The sequence below is a fragment of the Ostrinia furnacalis genome, unplaced genomic scaffold (assembly GCF_004193835.3).
Source record: "Ostrinia furnacalis isolate ACB-3 unplaced genomic scaffold, ASM419383v2 OfSCF0770, whole genome shotgun sequence".
Taxonomy (NCBI): domain Eukaryota; kingdom Metazoa; phylum Arthropoda; class Insecta; order Lepidoptera; family Crambidae; genus Ostrinia; species Ostrinia furnacalis.
Window position 1 is genome coordinate 31,176 of NW_021131009.1, and position 23,974 is coordinate 55,149.

At 40.7% G+C, this 23,974-nt stretch overlaps 2 protein-coding genes across 5 annotated transcripts; one reads left to right on the forward strand and one right to left on the reverse strand.

Annotated features, from left to right (window-relative positions):
* Positions 1 to 1,066: 1,066 nt before the first annotated feature.
* LOC114350012 (low-density lipoprotein receptor-like) lies at positions 1,067 to 10,217 on the reverse strand. Of its 2 annotated transcripts, none has more exons than XM_028300633.1 (7): positions 10,059 to 10,217; positions 9,401 to 9,609; positions 8,840 to 9,003; positions 4,857 to 4,974; positions 4,122 to 4,298; positions 3,078 to 3,347; positions 1,067 to 2,012 (listed from the first exon to the last, which is right to left on the reverse strand). In XM_028300633.1, the coding sequence occupies exons 1-7, from the start codon at positions 10,085 to 10,087 to the stop codon at positions 1,873 to 1,875; spliced, it is 1,107 nt and encodes a 368-aa protein (XP_028156434.1). In that variant the 5' UTR covers positions 10,088 to 10,217; the 3' UTR covers positions 1,067 to 1,872. The 2 variants fall into 2 exon arrangements, with proteins under 2 accessions (XP_028156434.1, XP_028156435.1); XM_028300634.1 differs by lacking the exon at positions 1,067 to 2,012 and adding an exon at positions 2,291 to 2,997 and having other exon boundaries at positions 3,028 to 3,347; positions 10,059 to 10,216.
* A 362-nt stretch (positions 10,218 to 10,579) lies between these two features.
* On the forward strand, positions 10,580 to 23,558 carry Mtpbeta (mitochondrial trifunctional protein beta subunit). Of its 3 annotated transcripts, XM_028300627.1 has the most exons (13): positions 10,580 to 10,606; positions 10,687 to 10,798; positions 13,030 to 13,201; positions 13,638 to 13,825; positions 14,413 to 14,600; positions 17,147 to 17,321; positions 18,246 to 18,376; positions 19,792 to 19,893; positions 20,597 to 20,710; positions 21,120 to 21,194; positions 21,271 to 21,348; positions 22,129 to 22,170; positions 22,415 to 23,558. In XM_028300627.1, exons 2-13 carry the CDS (start codon positions 10,735 to 10,737, stop codon positions 22,505 to 22,507), a joined length of 1,422 nt encoding a protein of 473 aa, XP_028156428.1. In that variant the 5' UTR covers positions 10,580 to 10,606; positions 10,687 to 10,734; the 3' UTR covers positions 22,508 to 23,558. The 3 variants fall into 3 exon arrangements, with proteins under 3 accessions (XP_028156428.1, XP_028156427.1, XP_028156429.1); XM_028300626.1 differs by lacking the exon at positions 10,580 to 10,606 and having other exon boundaries at positions 10,613 to 10,798; XM_028300628.1 differs by lacking the exons at positions 10,580 to 10,606; positions 22,129 to 22,170 and having other exon boundaries at positions 10,613 to 10,798; positions 22,373 to 23,558.
* Positions 23,559 to 23,974: the final 416 nt, after the last annotated feature.

A 23,974-nucleotide genomic window follows, 5' to 3' on the forward strand; every position in this document is an offset into this window, starting at 1 on the left:
TTTTATATAAGCGCAAAAGATTATGACGCTTAGTGAAATTAAAAAAAAAGTAAGTTAAAAACATGAAGAGCATAAAATAAAGAGGCAAAAAAGAAAAATAAGAATTGAAGCCCACACAAAAGAAAAAAAATATTATAGCGCCAAAAAAGTAAAAAAAATGCAAAAAATAGAGCATAAAGAAGCAAAAAAGAAAAATGAATCAAATTATAAAAAATTACTCCTCGCAGATAAAAAAAAAACAAAAGAGGCAAAAGAAACTAAAGCCCATAATTAGAATAGATTACTGCTTACGAGCAAATAATTCCCATTTTAAAAGAGGCTAAATATTTAAAAGAGTACTTGTTTAAGCCCATAATACAAAAAATACCGCTAACAAGTGCAAAAAAAATGAAAAAAGAAAGATAAAAGTGCTGAAGCCCATTAAAAATCTATAAAAAAAAATATCAGAGAAAAAGAAGCTAAACATGACAACTTTTTGCATTTAAAAGAAATAAAAAAAATTAATAAAAAAATACGTAAAAGAACAATCCTACTCAAAAAATACAAAATTAGCTGTCAAAAAATTAAAAAGGGCAAAAAAAGTATCGCACGAAAACGAAATTTGTTTTTTCTATCTTCTCTTTTTTTTTTCTTTTTCGTACGCCGCGCGTCAGCTGAACATGTTCATAACTGACCCGCGGCACCGACGGCCGGCAGTGAGGACGGGGCTTTACATTGTGAAGCTCCCTCCTCGCTTCCTGTGGGTCCAGCGGGTAGTTGGAACGGAGATCCCGCTACCCGCATCGCACGGGCCCACCCGTCTCGGGGATGTCTCTAGTGGTCCAGAGCCATTCTCAGTTGTCTGGTGGGATCACCCCACTGGGCAACGATTTGGGCCCGGCCCCACTCACACGGCACGGCAGAAGACACGGCAAATAATACTATAATCTTACACAATTATACAGTTGCAATTTCAGTGATGACGGTTGGCTCAAAACAGCGACTGCTTCAATGAAGTTTCAACCGTAATTGCATAGTATTTTCGTACATTTGCCACTCAAACTGCCGTGCCGGTCAGCGGGGCCGGACCTACGGAACACCCCAGGGTTTTTAGCCGGTAAGAGTCCGGCATAACCACACCGTGCTCCGTGCGCTGTGGTATCCATGAGGATTTTCCCTGGGTCAACAACAAAAAAAAAAAAAAGAAGCCGCCAAAAACCAATGCGGGTCAAAATCTTTTGGCGCGTATTTGTTTTCGACCGCTTGTTTTTCGGGTTCAATGTTTTTGAGTTGTATTTTAGAACCTGTTACGGCTTCATACTGAAATGATACTTAAAAGTTCAGATGTTTAACTATAATTTTAGTATAGGCCTCTTTATGTCTATTTTTCATTATTGAGTCTCATAGTGATCAGCAAGATATTTTTCTTTCATTTTAAAAAGCACAAAATAAGTGCAACGTTCTCGAAGTACCTATAAGTCGCTACGTCGTAGCAACACATCGTAGTGCTAGTCTGTTGTCGTAGTATGCTACGAATATTGATATTGAGCTACAGTTTCTGTTGTAGTTGCTACGGTTATTATCCTCGTAGCGCGTAGCAGCACCAGGCCAGGTTGTGAAATAGTATTTCTAAGTATCTACTGTTTTTGGGATTTTGTGGTTTCAAATGCAGTTTCTTTTTACCTCATGATGGTTACTTACGAATAAAACTTCTCAGTTTAGATTTATTTCTTGTTTCAATGGTTTATTTTTTAAATAAGAATTAATTTTAAATAAGTTATATCTTGGATTCTTGGGGTATGATGACTTTCTGTTTGCTTTCTATTTTCCCGAGAGCTAGTTTTTTTATGTTTAGAAGTTTTTTGTTGTTATTTCAAGGTTTTTTTTTTTTTTTCAAATAACAAAAGGGTTAATAAGTAATAAAATAAGACTTACTTGTTTTATATCTTGCGCTATGATGAGTTTATGTTTGCTCTTTATTTTCACCAAAGCTATCTTGTCTGCCGTGGTGAAGAATATCAGGCCTTCAGGTCCTGAAACAAAATTAAAATATTTTAGTTTTTAACTGACTTGAACAAAAGGAGGAGGTTCTCAACCGTTTTTATACTTAACAGTTGGCACCCCTGGCGATTGACAGGACCTTACTCTACAGTGGCGCCATCTTGATGAGTGCAAATGCGATAGTCCTCCTACCACTTTAGCGCTCACCAGTTGGTGCCACTGTCTTCGCTACTAGCAAGTGACAGGACCTTACTCTACAGTGGCGCCAACTGGTGAGCGCTAAAACGATAGCCCTCATTCGGTTGATATCTTTTTTTTCTATGTATGTACACCGAGTATACACTCTTTGGTTTGCTTTTGTCTATTCCAAGAAAAGGATTTTGCTAGCATGAGTTTCACGGACGGTTGCGTAGGTGTTTCAATATTCCATCTTGATAATTAATAATAATAGATTTTCTGGTTTAAAGTGATACTAAAAAGTTCACTACTTCAGAAAAGCATACTTTCGGTGCACAATCTTTTAATCAATATACACAATGCATGGCTTGATTGATGCCTGTTGAAAATCAGCGTCGTTTTCCCAAATACTAGTGTTGCATAGGAGTAGTGATATTCCATTTTGCTAAATCATGCTTTTCTTGTTCAAAATAGTACTAAATAGTTACTAGTGCCACTACTTCAGAAAGACATAGAAACTAAGTGCACTATCTTTTAATCAAATTGTTACATGATGCATGGTTTGAACGTGCCTGCTGAAAATCAGCTGTTGCTGTGTCGGGGACCTTTTTGGCACACTGTCTTCCGATAGGTATTCTTGGTATGTTTGGTTTTCTTGTTTAACATGGTACTAAAAAGTTTGCGAACTTCAGAAAGGCTAAAACTTAGTATAGGTGCACAATATCTTTAAATCAAAATAATACACGATGCAAAGTTTAAAAATTACCAAACGTTTTACTGAAAAACACCGTCGTATCTACACAGTCCCGACTTGCTGAGTCGGGGACTTTTTTGGCACACTTTTGCAAACATGTACCCTCTTTGGCACACTTTTTGGCCTGAAATATTTAATGTGCCAAATAAAGTCTATTCTCACTCACCAGTAGCATAGCAGAGGTAACTGAAGGGGTCTGTGGTGTACCCCTCGTCGCAACTGCAAATGTACCTTCCTTCTGCATTCTCGCAGTAGTGCGAGCAGTGAGGCTTGAGTTGGGCGCACTCGTCTACGTCTTCGCAAATTTTCTTCTCGTAGTTAAATTTCTTCTCGTTGGCGAAACTCTCGCACATGCAAGTGGGACCGTTGCGGTCTGGAAAGCACCTTGTTATGTTTTCTACGCATGGATTATTTTCTGCAGTACACATTGTAGTCCCTGAAAAAGAGATTTTTATTGTTTTAGTAATTTGTAGTGGTGCCAGGACACCACCCTTTTGTGGCACAATAGTTTAATTTGTGGTTGCCGCTGGACTTTTGTGGTACTAGGCCAGTGGTCGACGGGGATCCAAATTGCAGCCCTTGAATCTGAGAGCGATACCGTTGGTATTATGGTTGTATCTACAGGCGTTTTCCCCTTTGTTTGGTGGTTGTCATTTTGGTTAAAAAATATAACCAAATTTTGATTTTATATACATATTTCCTTGGGAATCTAACATCAGCAGTCCTCCTGTCTATAATCACTGGTTTAACTAATATTTAAACATCGCAAATGTAATTTGTTTTCTGGGGATTTTGCACCAAATAATTAACTCTTTATAAACCATATTAATACTTTTCAACTAACAAACGTACAATGCTGGACAAAGGCATCTTCCTCAAAATTTTACTGCTACTCCTGCTGCGCTCAACGGCGTATTAGCGGGGAGCCGGAGTGGGACCTTCACCAGTTCGTCAGTTCACCAAGTGGTTTCTCACTTGCCTTGGTCACCATTTGTGATTTTTTCCTCCCCACGCCCATAAAGTTAATTAGAAGCTCAATATTAAAATTTCACTTACAATTCGCACAGAAAGGTCCCTCGTCGCTGCCATCGCGGCAGTCATGGATGCCATCGCACATCATATCACCCGGCAGGCAGTAAGACGAATCTGAGCAGTAGTAGTACTGCTCGTCCGTGCTCACTTCGCTCAACTTAATAATAAAAACACTTACAATTAGCACAGAAGGGTCCCTCGTCGCTGCCATCGCGGCAGTCGGGGATGCCATCGCACATCATATCACCCGGCAGGCAGTAGGACGAATCTGAGCAGTAGTGGTGCTGCTCGCCTGTGCTCAACTCGCTCAAGCAATACAGCGGGTCCTGCATGATGTGGTTCCGGTATTTGTGGTCTGCAGTGTAAAGTGCATATTACGATCAGTGGTGGAACTGCTCTAAAAATATGAGCAGAGTTTGTGGCCTGCAGTGTAAAGTAATATTACGGTCACATTGAAGATTCATTAATGTTTACTAGTCATTCTTTGTCATCTGTTGCTTATGTTGCTCACAAATTATTGTATTGCAGTAGGTACTTATTGGAAAAATAGTTTTCAAAATTGGTTCAGTTACCTACTACTATTTTTTGGTTCAGTTGGTCATACAATCTCACAAACTGACGAAGTTTATAAAATTTAAACTTTATTAATATAAACCAGTAGGTTATTAAGCTTTCTCACCGCAATAAAGTCTGTTGTCAGTTTTTTTCTTGTTGAAAATCAAAATTATCTTAATTTGTACTATAGACTAATTAAATTAGTACTTACAAATCGTCAAATGCTCTTAAGGAGCCTATACCTGCCTCATTCTTTTTTTGCCCTACCAGCGCTTCGAGACGAACATTTGCAAGTGGCAAGTGCTGAGATGTTGGTTGTCTGTGATTCGGCCAGTATAACCGTGAGGTTGGTACTTACGACAGTTTTCTTCTATGATCTCGTCGGTTTTGTCTTGGCAATCGTAAAACCCGTCGCACATCCATAGCGTTGATATACAGGTCTTGCCTTCGTCGCATGAGAATCCCTTGCAAGTTTTCTGAAACAAAAAAACATTGATTGAGTACGAATTAATAGTACTTAAATAACATTTCTTACTTTCTTTAAAGCATTTAATTGCATAAATACTCCTTCCAGCTGGAAATAAATCAATGAAAATATTACCATACATTTGTCGAATCAAACGAAAAATCTTCGCATCTGGTTCACCTCTTAATACATATTGAGATCGTAAGATGTGTAACCATGCTTCTGCTATAAATGCAGAAAATAAAATTCATTCATCATTATAATATTTTGTTTCGCTTCTCTGCGTTGTTAATTACTTATCCTATTTTAACAAAAGCTTTCTGCGTTGTTCATTATTTTTTACATACGTAGTGTGTAGTGAAGGCATGTCTAACTCGAGAACCGAGATTCTGTGCCCTTGGATACGGAAATATGGTAGTGGTAGTTGTCGAGGGTTTTTTAACCAGCCCTGCTTTTGTGGGCGTCTTTTTCTTAAAAGAACAATATGTGTAAAACCCATTGTTCACGTATTCTCCATTCTTTGCTTCGTTCATTATCCTCTTAACATTGGTTTTATTTTCGTGACGCAGTGTAGTCAAGAACCGAGGTTCTGTGAAAGAAGGGAAGCGCCTGGATGCAGTAGTTTGATGGTGGTAGTGGAAGGCTTTTTAACCAGTCCTCCTAGACCAGTGGGCGTCTTTGTCTTAAGAGAAAAATATGTGTAACCCATTGTTTACGTATCCTCCATTATCTGCTTCGTTCATTATCTTTTAACTTTCGTTTTATTTTCGTGACGCAGTGTAGGCAGGCTTCCCACTCGAGAACCGAGATTCTGTGAAAGAAGGGAAACGCCTGGATGTGCGAGTGTGGTGGTAGTGGAAGGCTTTTTAACCAGTCCTCCTAGACCAGTGGGCGTCTTTGTCTTAAGAGAAAAATATGTGTAACCCATTGTTTACGTATCCTCCATTATCTGCTTCGTTCATTATCTTTTAACTTTCGTTTTATTTTCGTGACGCAGTGTAGGCAGGCTTCCCACTCGAGAACCGAGATTCTGTGAAAGAAGGGAAACGCCTGGATGTGCGAGTGTGGTGGTGGTAGATGGCTCTTAACCAGTCCTCCTAGACCAGTGGGCGTCTTTTTCTTAAGAGGACAATATGTGTAACCCATTGTTCACGTATTCTCCATTATCTGCTTCGTTCATTATCTTTTAACATTCGTTTTATTTTCGTGATACAGTGTAGGCAGGCCTCCCACTCGAGAACCGAGCATCCGGAGAAGAGAAGTGCCTGGAAGCGAGAGTGTTGTTGACGGTTTCTTGACTACTAGATCAGTGGGCGTCTTTTTCTTAAAAGAACTATAATATATAACCTATTGTTCACATAATATTGTTTGTCTTGCTTCGTTTCTTTAATTCTTTATTCCCCGTTGCACTCTAGACAGAATGGTCAATCGTCGCATCTGGTGTGGCGGCAAGCTTTAAACCGTTGCCGATTCAAAATATTAAGTGGGATACAAAAAAAAGTTCTCAATCAAAACCCATTCAACCCACCAAACCACACGCACACTGTTCAACAATATACTGGAAGGTATACATTCAACCAGTAAAGGAAATGAAATATTAAAGATACTACATACGCGTTCAATAACAAGTCCGGTCACAGCAAGAAAGATTAGACACCTACATCTACTACAATAAAATCTCTATGCAAGTATTGGGTAAAAAATCTTAAGGATATCCCTTAAAATAAGAACGAAAACGCAATGGAATCAGCTAGAAGAACTTGTAAGATGATAATAAGGATCTGACAAAATATTTGAAAATTAAAGGCCACGTCCTCATCTAAAGCCAAGAAAAGCATTTCAACATTAAGAAAGTATGAACGCATCATCCCAAAAGAGGCGGTTGAGCATGCTTGAGTCACCAAGCAATAAATAAAGTTGATGCTTTGAAGAGCAAAACAACTAAAATAATGAAGTTTCTCCCAATACTACGAACACATCTTGAAATATTCAAAACAACACGTTTTTACGGTGTTATTCGATATAAAGCAAAAATATTGAAGATAGGCAGCCTAATATTGCAATCAATGGAAACATTGAACCAAATGCTGATTCTACACAAGATTGAAGTGAATGAATATTTGAAGAAATGAAGTACAAGAAAAATTCCAAGAAGAAACATAACTACCAGAAGGCGACGACAGTTTTAATTGGACTAAATAGAAAAAATGTACCATTTTAGTACAAATAAATTATAATTTTATACTATAAATTGATTGTTTTTTATTTATCAAAAAATATTTCCCTCTGCTACCAAACGCAGAAATTAGGATGCTCTCACACTTGACCACAAAGCTGTCACGATCTCACACACAGTACCTAAACTAAACAAGAGTGTTCAATTATCATAATCTACAAACATAGTAGGTACCTATAGGTATAATTTAATGTGGATCTACAAACAATATAACAGAACATTTCTTAACGTTAAGAGTCGCATCTCAAATTAAAAAATAACTTGTCGTGGGTTCGACTCCCACCCTAGGCAAATTCTAAGCAAGCATACGTCAGACGATTACAAAACGATGACCACATGCGAAACAGAAGATTGAAGATACAGCTTTTAATTATGGTCAAAAAAAAAAGCAGAAACCATCCTCTTACTAAACACAAGTCAAAGCAATACAAAAATAAAAAAATCAGACTTCTAATTATGTTGACAGTACAACACGCTAAACATTGTTGACATTATAGGTCTATTAACTACATAGTGACTAGATAGACTATAGGTACTCAAATTGAAAAATATGCCTAACTTACAATCACTTACCATCAGGTGAGATTCAGGCCAAGAGCTGCCTCGTTATGGATAGAAAAAAACCAAGAAAGTGTATTTTTCAGATGTATTTAGGTACCTAAAGTTTTCCAGTTCTGCTGTCCTAAAATTGGTAATAACTCACCATTTCTGCGAATTATTCAATTACCTAGTGGATTTTTACTTACATTAGTTGAATAATTGGTAGCATCGGTGCAGTTAACCTCGTCGCTGCCGTCGTTGCAATCAGTGTCGTTGTTGCAAATCCACGACAACGGGATGCACTTCAGCTTTTACACGTTATTATTACGTAAATGTAATATTGTGATTTGATTGACCTACTTAAATACCTAATAGTTATAACATTCAATTTTGTTTGCATGTGCGTTTCTTTCAGATGAAAATGTACTTCAGTTTCGCCGATCACAAGAGCTAGCTAACTCACTATTTCTGCGAATTATTCAATTAGTGGATTTTGACTTACATTAGTTGAATGATTCGTAGCATCGGTGCAGTTAACCTCGTCGCTGCCGTCGTTGCAATCAGTGTCGTTGTTGCAAATCCACGACAACGGGATGCACTTCAGCTTTTACACTTTATTATTACGTAAATGTAATATTGTGATTTGATTGACCTACTTAAATACCTAATAGTTATAACATTCAATTTTGTTTGCATGTGCGTTTCTTTCAGATGAAAATGTACTTCAGTTTCGCCGATCACAAGAGCTAGCTAACTCACTATTTCTGCGAATTATTCAATTAGTGGATTTTGACTTACATTAGTTGAATGATTCGTAGCATCGGTGCAGTTAACCTCGTCGCTGCCGTCGTTGCAATCAGTGTCGTTGTTGCAAATCCACGACAACGGGATGCACTCCAGCTTTTACACGTTATTATTACGTAAATGTAATATTGTGATTTGATTGACCTACTTAAATACCTAATAGTTATAACATTCAATTTTGTTTGCATGTGCGTTTCTTTCAGATAAAAAATGTACTTCAGTTTCGCCGATCACAAGAGCTAGCTACTTAACTCACTATTTCTGCGAATTATTCAATTAGTGGGTTTAGACTTACATTAGTTGAATGATTCGTAGCATCGGTGCAGTTAACCTCGTCGCTGCCATCGTTGCAATCAGTATCGTTGTTGCAAATCCACGACAACGGGATGCACTTCAGCTTGTCGTTGCACAAGAAGTGGTGGGTTTTGTTGCAGAATTCCGGGTCTGGGAGGTGGTGCGCTGGAAAATTGATAAATTTTTATTAATTAATTGTAAAAGTATGTACCTGTAACTCTGATCCTAGCTGTAATTCAACAGGCTAAACTTGTTACTAAAAAAATGATTCTATTTCTTTATTAAGATTTTTTGTGGTATACAAGTGTAGGTATCTATTTAATTTTTAATTAATAATAACTAAAATGTACCTATTGTAATTGTATGTTTTGTATTTACTAAATAAACGTTTCTATAAATTCATTAAACCAAGTGGGTTTAATGAATTTTTTGTTATTGCGATACAGGTCTGCGAGCTGCACTAGGCTCGTTTAATACTTAGTTTTTCATGAAAATTAATATTTTATTTACTTATTTATTTATTTTATTATTTATTCGTTCATTCACTCAATTATGGACTTACGACAAAAATTCTCATCGCTGCCCTCCGGACAGTCGATCTTCCCGTCACAGTACGCATCCTGGGGGATGCAGCTGCCCTCCAGACATTGGAACTTATCCTCGCCGATGCACTCCGCCTCCAAAGCATCCAGCTCGTCTAGCAGCTGTGCCGAGCACGGCAGGAGGACCGCCGCCATGATGATGACGGCCGCCATCTTGTTGAAGCGCCATCTGTTAGACAAAAATAGTAGCAGTTTGAATGTTTATGTAATGTAATGCTGGCAGTACACTCTCGCCGAGAGATTACGAGACAGGACGAGTGCGAGAGTGTACAGGGAGCTCTCAGTACCTCTCGTGGTGTCTCGCTATGTCGAGTATGAGTATGACGAGTCTGGGCGAGAGCTCGGATATAAGACTGCACATACTTAGTGGGTATACGAGTACAGCCGGCATAACGATGTGTTAGAGCTGTTTTCGCACTACGTTCGATTCGAATTGGATCCGAATCCATGAAAATACGGTCCGTTTAAGCTATATGGTATGGTAGGTAGTTTACTCACTAGAACCGTTAGAAGTCGTCCGATTTAGCCATCGTACAATCATAAAATACTTACCTACTTCTTTACCGATCACCTAGTTACTTCCACAATTTATAAAGCAATATGAGAAATAAAACTTACTTTCGTTTTTCTCCATAATTTGAAATCATTTGAAACTAAAAAGTCTCAGACAACACTAAAAACGGAATATCACAAAAATATTTGTAACTAAATAGTGTAAAATTCTTCCAACTTGGTCTGAGTGCGAACCAAAAAGACCCAAAAACGCGAATGAGAAAACATCTAAAATTAAAATTTTCCTTACTACCCTCAAAATGTGTAATAAAATTAAAATTAAAATGCAAGCTACAAACTCCGTAAATGATATAATCATGAACATGTGCATTGATGAGTATGCAATGTAAATGATCAATTCAATGCATAAGAAATAGTCAATGTAGATGTATGTATTAAAATAAATGTGTAAGTTACGTATTTTATGCATTTTAATTAGAGGACAAGTTACCATTCCCTTCAATAATTCTTAAAAATTGAAAATGTTATTATTAATTAAATAAATAGTCTTATGACAAAATTATTTTAATTTATTAGAACATGCGTGCCTGGCTATCATAAATATTTGTTCTGGCAACTAATCACAACTAATCTCAAAGTGGCTGTCAGATTAGGTCAGAGTCCAACTTTCTTCGAGTTTATTTCAAGTTTTATTAATTCCTAACGAAGTATTAACCGTAATTAGTTGTTTCAGGCTTCCTTATTTTAGTCAGTGTACACCTAAAGTAGTGTCCAAGCAACCATGGCATCCCACGTAGCAAAATCTTTAGTTAAAGCATCCCATGTTGGCTCCACAGTTAAGTTTGGTAAATTAACTTTTTTCTATTTAACTAAGCTATTTAGCATTTATCAGTGTTCTGTTTTGGTTAATTTATAAACTAAAGAATAGTTTACAATTTTGTTTTACTATTGAAATAGCCTAATTTTAGTTAAAAAATTGTATCCAAATTAGTGCATATTGTGTAAACTTTGGACCTGTGTTGAGTTGGCATTGAAACAATTATTTGTAATTTTAAAATTTTATGGAACTATTCCAAAGTGCAGAGTCTAATCTAAAACTAAATTATGTATTGAGTAACAATTTTGAATGGAATATTTTGTGAAAAATAACCCTGAAAACCAGACATAATAACTTGCAGTCTTTATCCAACTAACTTTAATTAAGTAAAAAACATCAATTTTATCTAATAAGTGTTTTTCCTAACTAGAAGAACACCCAAAATTGTTTTATATTCATTTGTTAACATTATTTGATAAGTTTTATAGAAATTGTAATCATAACCTAAATTGTTTACATCATTGTATAAAATTAAGTTTTTATAGCCACTGATAAAATTGATTAAGCTGACTAATTACTTAGATACCAGATGCATAATATTCAATGAAAATGTAATTTTAAATGTTGAAAAGTTATCATATTCTTACAACGCAGGCCAGAAACCAATAATTTGTAAAATCTGTAACCAATGTTATGTGATTTATGAATTAACATTATTACATACAATATTTATAACAACGTATAATGCAGATGTCAATTCAAAAATTCTATACAGACATACTACTTGAACATAATAATCATAGCTGGGCACCGTTAATCAAATAGTTAACTTCGTTAATCGTTAAACCGTTAATAAAAAAATTAACTTCGTTAAACGTTAAAACGTTACATTCAGCAAGACTTAACGCAAGTTAACGTTAATCGTTAATCCGTTAACACATTATAATAAAACGAAAATAATAATTGTATGCAAGGTTCAAATAATTTCGAAAGCTTGTATCGCGCATGGAATTTATTCCTCTTTTTAGCCAGACAGTTTTGACAGTTCCAACTCCTTGCCAGACAGTTTTTTTAGGATAGCTGCCAAAGCCACGATGACCAAAACTTCATAATCCACCAACATTCTAACCTATATTGGGAGCATACGCTGACAAACTTTCAGCTTTTATAATATGACGTTGGTCTGGCGTTCACCAGCTCTTAGTCTATAGTATCTCAATCTCAGAGCCTTGGTTCAATTACAATACAATTTAGCACCAATGTGCTCAAAAAGACAAATCCAACAAACCCAAATTCGATGCGATTCCGCCGTTTCATTTAGGAGTTCCTATGGCCGTCTCCTGACTCCATCATTAGACCAGCTCAATGGTACCACAACATTGCATTTTCATCGTACTTACATAAGTATACCAAATTGCAGCTCAATCGGTTGAGGAGAACTGGCCTTAAATTCAGTTGCAAGATTTGTCCCACACATACTAACAAGTGAAGTCAATATACAGGTGTAGATAGAAAAAAAATATCAAAAATACATTCCTTTATTTTTGAAAACAAATAGAACTGCATTCAAAGATTTCAAAAAAATATTTGCCACCCGGGAATCGAACCAACTAAAATCTGTTAAAAATTACACCTGTATTTTTATTGCATCGATCGTTAGGGTCAAGTGTAAGGATGAAATCTCTCTAACAAACTTGATAAATCAAATGAAAGGAAATCCATAAAATCTTAAATTAATTTAATTATGCAGTTCTCTTTCTTTTCAAAAATAAAGGAATGTTTTCTTTCAGTAAAATTTTCTATCTGCAGTATTAAGAGTACTTTCCCTCCAGGTGGCGTTACATAATTCCACCCTGTATAAGCTTGTAAATAAATAAAAAAATAGCATTTTTATATCGCTTCTTTCTGGTTACAAAAACTGTTGTTTTGGGTTCTGGAAGTTCTGGAAGCCCGAACGTACTTGTCAGAACGCGTTTTTCTAGTGTTTTTCAGCGTGCCTGCTGTATCTTTTTGGCAAATAGTAGGTACTGGATTAACGATTAACGGACTTAGGATAATTTAACGGAAGTTAACGAGTCCGTTAACATTTTTTAAAGTTAACTTAAAAGTTAATCCGTTAATAGAAATGTTAACTTCGTTAATTAACGATTAACGGATTAACGAGTTAATGCCCAGCTATGATAATAATATGGTTCATAGTAATAGTAATATGTTTGATACGTAAGTAAATACAAATATCGTCTCTATTTATTCCATCAGACACAGCGCGCAGAGCCCTCTCCGTGGGGGCAGCACTGCAACAGAAGAAGACCCTCCCCGACCGCACTGGCAAGAATGTGGTGCTGGTGGACGGAGTCCGTACTCCCTTCCTGGTCTCCTTCACCGATTACGCCAAGATGATGCCGCACGAGCTGGCGAGACACTCTTTGCTGTGAGTTGTTTTAACTATTAAATATTTGACAAGTCTTGAAGAACATTATTAATTAATTTTTGTCAGAAATCAGGATTGCACTTTATTATTAAATTTCATATATTTATAACAGGTATGCATTTGAGATTCCTGTATGTTACTATTTTCAATGTTTTTCTTTTTTTCGCAAAAATTCAGAGCTGAATATCTTGAACGTATTTTATGCTATTTGAAAGCCTAAGGCTGGGTTGCACCATCTTACTTTGACTTTGACAAACGTCAAAAGTCTGTCGAACTCCATACAAAAAACACCGGTTATTGTTAAAGTTACAGTCAAAGTTAAGTGGTGCACTTTTAAAGCTATATTAAAAAAAAATTGTCCTCATAACTCATAGCTAAATATAAATACACATTATGCTTGTGTTACACAACACAATAACCACTATTTCTTCCACAGGGGTCTCCTCCAAAAGACAGGCATATCCAAGGAGGTGATCGACTACATAGTGTACGGGACGGTCATCCAGGAGGTCAAAACTTCCAACATCGGTCGCGAGGCGGCGCTGGCGGCTGGCTTCAGCGACCGCACGCCTGCGCACACCGTCACTATGGCTTGCATATCGGCTAACCAGGCTATTACTACCGGTGAGCAGATTTAAAAAAATTACCACCCATCCTTCGTGAAATTTATTTATGACTTACAAAACAAGTTACAGTCATATTTTTTAAAATAATTTTGTAAAGACCCAGCTGGTCTTTCCATAAAATCAGATATGGAATGGTTAAAAGCCAACTTGCTAAGACTGGATTGATGTTTTTGAAAGAATGGGACCGCGTGTTGACGCTGTGCGGGCGATAGCAAGACTTATTTTTTTTTAGAAAGGATGTAGTATTTTAATTTGTTGACGCTCTAAAACACTTGTCTCACTGAAGAACGAGATGGGAGATTTCTGAGGATTTCTGTAGATCCTTTGAGGATGGAAGCCCTTTTCAGGGCACTCCAATGTGGGCTCTGTGTATAAATGTCAACGTGAAATGAACTCCGTCACTTTATAATACAACGTGTGAGATTTTAATCTAAACGTGGGATGGGTTAGGTAAGATTGTAATCTAACTACCTACGTCAGATTATAATCTGACGGAATTTATTTATTTATTGGGCCATATCAATAATATACAAATAAATTCACAATTTTACGGTGACGTAAATACAATGTGGGCATGTTTCCCAGGCGTGGGCATGATCGCGGCGGGCGCTTACGACGTGATCGTAGCCGGTGGCGTGGAGTTCATGTCGGATGTGCCCATCAGGCACTCGCGCAAGATGCGAGCGCTACTGCTGCGCCTTAACCGCGCCAAGACTCCTGCGCAGAGACTTGCGCTTTTGGCGTCTATCAGGCCTGATTACTTCGCGCCCGAGGTAAGTGGCTATAGTCTGGTCCGCGAGCACGTAGAATTTTGTCCAATGATCCCTAGCTGCCCATCCTTAGCGTTCGCACACTCACAGCGGCCGCCCGTCGCACAGTCGCGACAGCAATATAATTACGCGCGAGCGATAAGGATGGGTAGCTTGGGGTCATTAGACAAAATTCTACGTGCTCACGGACCGGGCTTTAGTAGGGCTCCGATACTCGCCTAACTATAGCTGCAACACTCGCCGAGCTAGCGTTCTGACACTCGCTAGCTAAGGCTTAAGGCACTTACGCAAGATGCGAGCGCTGCTGCTGCGCCTTAACCGCGCCAAGACTCCGGCGCAGAGATTGGCGCTTTTGGCGTCTATCAGGCCGGATTACTTCGCGCCCGAGGTGAGTACAAGTAGCAAGTTAGGGCTCCAACATTCGCTCAACTACAGACTCCCACGCAGAGACTCGCGCTCCTAGCATCTATCAGGCCCGATTACTTCGCGCCAGAGGTGAGTACATAATAGGATTCCTCTAGCTAGCTAAGACTCCAACAGTCGCTAAGTAGGTCTCCAATATTCGCTAAGTAGGGCTCTAAAACTCGTTAAGTAGGGCTCCAACTCTCGCTAGCTATATCTCAAACACTCGTCGAGCTAGGGCCCCAGTAATCGCGCAAGATGCGAGCGCTGCTGCTGCGCCTTAACCGCGCCAAGACTCCGGCGCAGAGATTGGCGCTTTTGGCGTCTATCAGGCCTGACTACTTTGCGCCTGAGGTGAGTAGCAAGACTGAAACACTCGCCACACTCGCTAGCTATACTCGCTGAACTAGCGCTCCAACTCGCCGAGCTAGCGTTCTGACACTCGCTAGCTAAGGCTCAAGGCGCTCGCGCAAGATGCGAGCGCTGCTGCTGCGCCTTAACCGCGCTAAGACTCCCGCGCAGAGACTTGCGCTTTTGGCGTCTATCAGGCCTGATTACTTCGCGCCCGAGGTGACTACAAGTAGGGGATCACGTAGCTAACTAGGGCTCCAATAGTCGCTAAGTAGGGCTCCGACACTCGCCAAGTTACGGCTCCAACACTCGTCGAGCTAGGGCCCCAGTAATCGCGCAAGATGCGAGCGCTGCTGTTGCGCCTCAATCGCGCCAAGACTCCGGCGCAGAGATTGGCACTCCTGGCGTCTATCAGGCCTGACTACTTTGCGCCCGAGGTGAGTAGCAAGACTGAAACACTCGCCACACTCGCTAGCTATACTCGCTGAACTAGCGCTCCAACTCTCCTAGCTAGAGCTCAAACACTCGTCGAGCTAGGGCCCCAGTAATCGCGCAAGATGCGAGCGCTGCTGTTGCGCCTTAATCGCGCCAAGGCTCCTGCGCAGAGATTGGCACTCCTGGCGTCTATCAGACCTGATTACTTCGCGCCCGAGGTAAGAGGACAACACTTAAGATTCAACATTCGCTAACTAGGTAAGAAAACAACACTTAAGCTTCAACATTCGCTAACTAGAGCCCCAATACTCGCCCAGCTAAAGTCCATTCGCCGAGTAGAAATTTCGTACAATGACCCCAAGTTACCCTTCCTTATCGCTCGGACGTAATTATATTGCTATCGCGCTCGCACACTTACTGCGGCCGCCTGTCGCACAGTGCATTTACTCGGCGACCGAAATGAGCTTCAACACTCGCCGTGCTAGCGCTCTGACACTCGCACAAGATGCGAGCGCTGCTGCTGCGCCTTAACCGCGCCAAGACTCCTGCGCAGAGACTCGCGCTTTTGGCGTCTATCAGGCCTGACTACTTCGCGCCAGAGGTGAGTACAAGTAGGGCTCCACTTGCAGGCTACAGTCGCCTAAATAGAGCCCCAAATAGAGCTTCATCATTCGCCAAGCTAGGGCTCCAACACTCGCGCTCCTGCTGCGCTTAGTGCTTACTTCAAAAATATCATGTTGAGGACTTGTAGGTACCCGCACGTGTGGCGTGACCACTTGTGGCAGCATATGTCTGCGACTTGCGTACGTGCTCATTTACCCGCCGAAACTACAGTAATACAATATACGTCACCTTTTAACCAGTGCAGCTCGTTCGTTCGTGCGCAATCCTTAGTGTGCAGTCTTGCAAACGCATAACTGACGTCCTGTAACGCTTTGTAAACTTTTAATTAGAAACAATCAACTACCACGGTTTCCAGCTGCCCGCAGTAGCTGGGTTCTCAAGCGAGACGAGGGCAACAGCGCGAACAAATGGGAAAAATAACTTTTGCCAACAGTAGTGTGCTCAATCTTACAATCGCACAATTGACGTCCGCTCTAAACTTTTACACAGATTTTGTTCGAACTGTGGTCAACTCAGTCCTAAGCCTAACTTAAGGGAGGAAAGTTATCGGGACTATAGTTTGGTCCGGGAGCACGTAGAATTTTGTCAAATGACCCCAAGCTACCCATCCTTATCGTTCGCGCGTAATTATATTGCTATCGCGACTGTGGGACGGGCGCCCGCAGTGAGTGTGAGAGTGTATAAACCTAGTTTAGGCTTACTTTGAGCCGCTTTATGAGTCTACCCGCAATTTCCAGCTGCCCGCCGTGGCGGAGTTCTCGTCAGGCGAGACGATGGGCCACAGCGCCGACCGGCTGGCGGCGGCTTTCGGCGCCACGCGCAAGGAGCAAGACGACTACGCGCTGCGCTCACACACGCTCGCGGCGCAGGCGCAGCAGAAGGGATACTTTACGGACCTCATCCCCGTCAAAGGTGAGCAACGTTCACTAAACTTTATCTTGATCTATCTCGCTGAAATTTTACTATGTTATTACTATGAATAAAGATAGTATAAGTTGGTGAAAGTAAATAAATATGTAACAAACTAGCTGTGCCCGCGGCTTCACCCGCGTGAAAATTAGTTTGTCACAGACCGTCATATCTATACTTCTATATTAATATTATAAATGCGAAAGTAACTCTGTCTGTCTGTCTGTCTCTCTTTCTTTCACGCCTAAACCAAAGAACCGATTTTGATGAAATTTGGTATAGAGATAGTTTGAGTCCCGGGAAAGGACATAGGATAGTATTTATCCCGGTTTGTGAAACAGGGACGCGCGTTATAAAGTTTTTCTGTGACAGGCAAAATTCCACGCGGGCAAAGCCGCGGGCGGAAAGCTAATAAATAAATATGTAACAAATACACGGAATGGCCAAATGTTATTCAACAAAAATTAGATTACCCTAAGTAGACTCACAATTGTATGGGTGCAACGCAGGACCGGTTGCTGGAGAAATCTTTGTGGGAGACATTTTTGTCCAGTTGGTTGAAATGAAATTCAATAGGGTTGGACTCCTGCAATGGAGACTAACTGATCTGCTGATGCCGATTTTTATCAAAACGGAAAAGATAGAATGACAGAATTAAATAACCAACCAGATTTCCGAACTTGAGCTGAATGGAGTAATGAGGAAATAACTAAGAGCGCTTTCACATTTAAGCGACTTTAGCAGCGCGACAAACGCGTAACAGACGCGCTGCCGATAATTTCATACTATATGACAGCGGATGGCTGCCTTCACATTATAAAAATGCCGCTGCCGCGTTGCTAATGTGAAGGCGGCCTAAATCCGATGGTTATTGGTGAATCACAACACCACTGCTTTGGTAGAAACCTTATTATTATTATGTTCCAGTGGAGGGCAAGGACGGCCTCGTGGAGAAGGACAACGGCATCCGCGTGTCGACGCCCGAGCAGCTGGCCAAGCTGCGGCCCGCCTTCATCAAGCCGCACGGCACCGTCACCGCCGCCAACGCTTCCTTCCTGGTGAGTTCGTTCGTTCGTTTCAGCCGAATAACGTCCACTGCTGGACAAAGGCCTCCTCCAAGGTTTTCCACAATTCACGGTCCGGCGCTGCCCGCATCCAGGCTCTTCCCGCGACCTTCACCAGATCGTCGGTCCACCTAGTAGGAGGCCTGCCCACGCTACGTCTTCCAGCCCGTGGTCGCCACTCGAGAACTTTTCTGCCCAACTGCCATCGTCTCTACGAGCTATGTGCCCCGCCCACTGCCACTTGATTTTAGCAATTCTGCGAGCTATGTCGGTTACTTTGGTTCTCCTGCGGATCATCTCCTTCCTGGTAAGTTCGTTCGTTTCAGCCGAAAGATGTCCACTGCTGGACAAAGGCCTCCCCCAAGGATTTCCACAAAGACCGGTCTTACGCCGCTTGCATCCAGGTACCTCCCGCGACCTTCACCAGATCGTCGGTCCACCTAGTGGGAGGCCTGCCCACGCTACGTCTTCCAGCCCGTGGTCGCCACTCGAGAACTTTTCTGCCCAACGGCCATCGTCTCTACGAGCTATGTGCCCCGCCCACAGCCACTTGATTTTAGCAATTCTGCGAGCTATGTCGGTCACTTTAGTTCTCCTGCGGATCATCTCCTTCCTGGTGAGTACTGCTTATTTATTACTACCTTTGAAACCCTCGGTAGTGTTTGTATTTACGTACTAGATTCATCGTGGCATCGTTGCGAGTGAAACGAGTCAGTCGTACGGCAGACGCCGGCGAGGATGGACGTACCGCAGTGAGACGCTTGGTGTGACGGTGAGCCAGTGAATAGTGCACAATTAGGTACTCTACACCCCTCCTATATACTATATTCTTCTGATTAATTTCGTTGCATGTCCAACGACGATTTAACTTTTCCATGGGACAAACTTGACCTTCACTGGTTGGGTTTTATTGACGGTGAAAGAGTTGCAGCGGTGGGAACGATGGGATTTCTATTGCGTGTCAAATGATTACTTTCCCATGGGACGAATTTGGTCTTCACATATTGAGTTTTTTGCATCGTAAAAATTGGCAATCCTGAGTGATCCTTTTGTTGAACCTATTAGGTATTTTGTGATTTAAGCACTAGTTCGTTAAGACAATGCAAATAATTTTACAAGATATAAAATTTCTATTTTTGGCGATTTTCAGTGTTTTTATCAATTGACTAGCTTCCCGCCCGCGGCTTCGCGCGCTTGGACCCCTGAACCCTATATTTTTCCAAAATAAAACTTAGCCTATGTTACTCGTGGATAATGTAGCTTTCGAATGGTGAAATAATTTTTTAAATCGGCCCAGTACTTTTTGAGCCTATTCATTACAAACATACAAAAATAGGTACAAATCTTTCCTCTTTATAATATTAGTGTAGATGTAGATAAAGCATATCATTAATGTCTTATGTTTACAGACGGACGGCGCGTCGGCGTGCCTGGTGATGTCGGAGGCCAAGGCCAAGGAGCTGGGCCTCAAGCCCAAGGCCTACGTGCGCGACTTCACCTACGTGGCCCAGGTAAGGCAGGGTTAACACCAGGTACAGTAGGTACAGTCAGCGTCAAATAGTTCGTGTCCAAAGTGACCAAAAAGTTGACAACACAACCACATTCCATTTGTGACGAAGACGTGTTGTGATTGTGAACTTAATGGCTATTAGTTTTTGCCCGCGGCTTCATCCGCGTGAAGTTTGGTTTGTCACTGATCGTCATAAATTATAGCCTATATGTTAATCTGGGTTATAAACAATAATACTGTAATGTTTCATCGAAATCCGTTCGGTAGTTTTTGCGTGAAAGAGTGACAAACATCCAAACTTTCGCATTTATAATATTAGTAGGATTTGGGTGTCACGAACTTTTTAACGCTGGCTGTACCAATGTCACTCCCACTGGCGGAAAATAGGATTGTATTTACAAAAATGTCTTCTTTCAACAAATAGACGAACAAATTAATAATGAAAACCGTATCATCAGCGTTGTCCTGAAGGCATTCCCGTTCCCGTGGGAATTTCGGGAATTCCTTTCTTAGTGCACCTCTACGGTACCTAAGCTACGTCCCTTCCAAATTTCATGTCCCTACGTTTAGCCGTTAGGCTGTGCGTTGATATGTCAGTCAGTCAGTTTCTCCTTTTATATATTTAGATGGTTCCAATTACCTCGTTCTCCAATTCAAACCTTGAGCACCCTCGCACGTATCTCACATTAGGCCTCTTCCCACAGGACCCGGTAGACCAGCTGCTGCTAGGCCCGGCTTACGGCATCCCCAAGATCCTGGAGAAGGCAGGATTGAAGATGAGCGACATCGACACCTGGGAGATCCACGAGGCTTTCGCTGTAAGTCATATTTTATTTATAGATAGACACACACCACACAAGACAAGAAAAAAAAATATTCAAAAGATACGGCACAAATAATAATTTACTTGATAATACAGGACAGCAATTTATAGATGAGGGCTTTTCTTAACACATGAAACTCAATTAAATATTTTACTCACCAATGCTAATATTATAGACGACTGCTTAGATTCGTTTAAATTTCTTTTTATGGCTTCAATGTTGCAATAAGGTGATGTGATATCACGATGCTTTTTTTTACTAAGATTCCTTCTTAATTTTAACATCTCATCCAGGGGTAACATCTCATCCAGGGGTTTAAATCAGTTCTTTAGCAGGCTGTGATCTGCGGTCGGCTTATTAGAACTTTGGGATTATTGATGCTGAAAGTACTTATCTTTTCCAGGGCCAAATCCTTGCCAACTTGAAGGCGTTGGACTCTGACTGGTTCAGCCAGACTTACCTCGGTCGCCAATCGAAGGTAATTAGCAAACAATACTTTATAATGCAGAACAATTAATTATTTTGAAGTGTTACTATTAAATTGTCTGTTTCAGGTCGGAAGCCCAGACTTGAGCAAGTGGAATAGCTGGGGTGGATCGCTCTCTATTGGCCACCCCTTCGCCGCTACTGGGGTAAGTTAAATCAAAATAATTGATTGAAAGACTAAAATGGTGTAAGCTTATATTCATAGTCCCTCAATGTATATTTGAAAAATACACAATTTACATACAGATAAAGATACAGGGGGGAGGGGGGAATAAAAAATTACCGTTACGTTTCGTTTTGGCCACATCACATGATTCACTGTCGCATTGGGTCATCCTGTAATGGCAGTGAAATGTAAATAAATAAATAAGTCACTAATGGATCACCTTTCAGTAACTGAATAGGTTCATGTGGGCTGTACTTAATAATAATAATTTCATTAAAGATGATGGGAATTTAAAGGATAAGACCCTTTAAAGTGTTCGTAATTTTAATGTGCTTTCTAAAGACTAAACCAGTTTTCGGCTTATTCCACTATTCCCCATTGACAATCCCCGTCAACGGGGATTAGTGAACTCTTTGTTCACTATTCCCCGTTAACGCCAATTGGAACTTATAAAATCTAAATAAAATCCTATTATAACGGGGATTAATGAACTTTTTCTTCAATAATCCCCGTTGACGGGGATTGTCAAATCAAATCAAAATTATCTTTATTTGTTTAGACTAATTAAATTAGTACTTGCAAATCGTCAAATGCTCTTAAGGAGCCTATACATGTCTCATTCTTTTTTTGCCCTACCAGCGCTTCGAGACAAACATTTGGCAAGTGCTGAGAAGGGGAACGGGGAATAGTGGAATAAGCCCAGTTATCCTTCCCTCTAAACCATATGGCGTTGTGTAATTTTTATCCTTTTTTATCCCAGGTGCGTCTAGCCATGCACACGGCGCACCGCCTGGTGCGCGAGGACGGCCAGATCGGGCTGATCTCGGATTAGTGAACTTTTTGTTCACTATTCCCCGTTAAAGCCAATAGAAACTTATAAAATCAAAATAAAATCCTATTATAACGGGGATTGTCAACGGGGAATAGTGGAATAAGCCCAGTTATCCTTCCCTCTAAACTCTAAACCATATGGCGTTGTGTAATTTTTATCCTTTTTATCCCAGGTGCGTCTAGCCATGCACACGGCCCACCGCCTGGTCCGCGAGGACGGCCAGATCGGGCTGATCTCGGCCTGCGCGGCTGGCGGCCAAGGCGTCGCTATGTTACTGGAGAGGCACCCCGACGCGCGCGCCGAATAGACTAGACTAGCGACCGCACCGCGACCACGCACCTTTACCACCGCTTGAGGTGCAGTCTTGGGCGTACTGAGGATCTGCTATAGTCTGGTCTGTGAGCACGTAGAATTTTGTCCAATGACCCCTAGCTACCCATCCTTATCGCTCGCGCGTAATTATGTTGCTGTCGCGCTCGCACACTCACTGCGGGCGCCCGTCGCACAGTCGCGACGGCAATATTACGCGCGAGCGATAAGGATGGGTTGCTTGGGGTCATTGGACAAAATTCTACGTGCTCACAGACCGGGCTTTACCCACTTAAATTTTTAACCTCTACATACCTCGTTTTGTTCTACCAGACTTGAGCTGGACAGAAGCTGGGTACGCCCATAGGTACAGTGGGGAGCTTGATGCGTCGTCGATAAAAAAAACCGGCGCCTGCGCATCACTCGACCACGCACCTGTTACCACCACTCGAGGTGCAGTTTTGGGCGTACTGAGGATCTGCTACCCACTCTAAAATTTTAAACCTACATACCTACCTTAAAAATTGAGAAACACAAGACAAGTCTAACGCGTCTTTTTTATACGAGTACATTAGTTAGTCACTCACAACTTGACGTTTCGGCTGTTACTACAGCCTTGGTCATAAGCAGACTGGCCGCTCGTTTGATTTTGGTTTGATTGGAAAATGTAAAAGTTACATACCTTCATTGATTCGTTCTATTTTTACTAGACTTGGGCCAAACAGAAGCTGGGTACGCCCATAGGTGCAGTGTTAAGCTTGATGCGTCGTCGATACATAAAACCGGCGCCTGCGCATCACGCAACACCGCATGTATTACCACGGCATAAGGTGCATAATGAGCGTGTGGTGTGTCGAGGGTACTGGGACGCTAGTTTGACACATTGTATGTTAAATTAGGTAATATTACGTAATTTGTGTCAAATTACCGATTCGGATAATTTTCTTTCGTGGATCCCTCCCACTAGTTTCACCTGTGGGTTTCACCATAAAGGGTTTATTTTAATTGCGAGGGTGTGCTACACTGAAAAATAAAATGAAGTTTTATTACGAGAATAATAAAATCGTAAAAAATACAAAAGCACCATTTACCCAACTACTTAAATGTTCAATCGTTTGTAACATCTAGAATGAAACAAGCTTGACATTTTATTAACCATTTCAGAACTTTCTTATATTGATTTGTGAAGCACACCAAAAGCCAAAACTAGAATGATTGTGTTAGCATCTATTTGAATTAAGCTATCTACCCTACACTTTTTCTAAAGACAGCTCGAGGTATGATCGAAAACTATTTATTGTTTGTTGGTACGGATTGGGCTCATGTATGACATTATTTAACTTGTTATTTAAACTTAAACCAAAATTTTGCATGTCTAGTAATCTGATAGAGCTGTAAGCGTAAATGTTATCTGTATTCATAGGAAATAATATGTATTTTGAATTAGGTACTATTTTATAATTAT

Bases quoted from the DNA above. Each gene is read 5' to 3' on its own strand.
- LOC114350012 (XM_028300633.1), bottom strand. From the start codon at position 10,087: ATGATTTCAAATTATGGAGAAAAACGAAA. The intron at 4,975-8,839 runs GTAAGTCTAAAC...TTTTTGTTTCAG, and splicing joins CTACGAATCATTCAACTAAT to AAAACTTGCAAGGGATTCTC. The intron at 3,348-4,121 runs GTAAGTGTTTTT...TCTCTTTTTCAG, and splicing joins GGGACCCTTCTGTGCTAATT to GGACTACAATGTGTACTGCA.
- Mtpbeta (XM_028300627.1), top strand. From the start codon at position 10,735: ATGGCATCCCACGTAGCAAAATCTTTAGTTAAAGCATCCCATGTTGGC. The intron at 10,799-13,029 runs GTAAATTAACTT...TTATTCCATCAG, and splicing joins TGGCTCCACAGTTAAGTTTG to ACACAGCGCGCAGAGCCCTC. The intron at 13,202-13,637 runs GTGAGTTGTTTT...TTTCTTCCACAG, and splicing joins CTGGCGAGACACTCTTTGCT to GGGTCTCCTCCAAAAGACAG.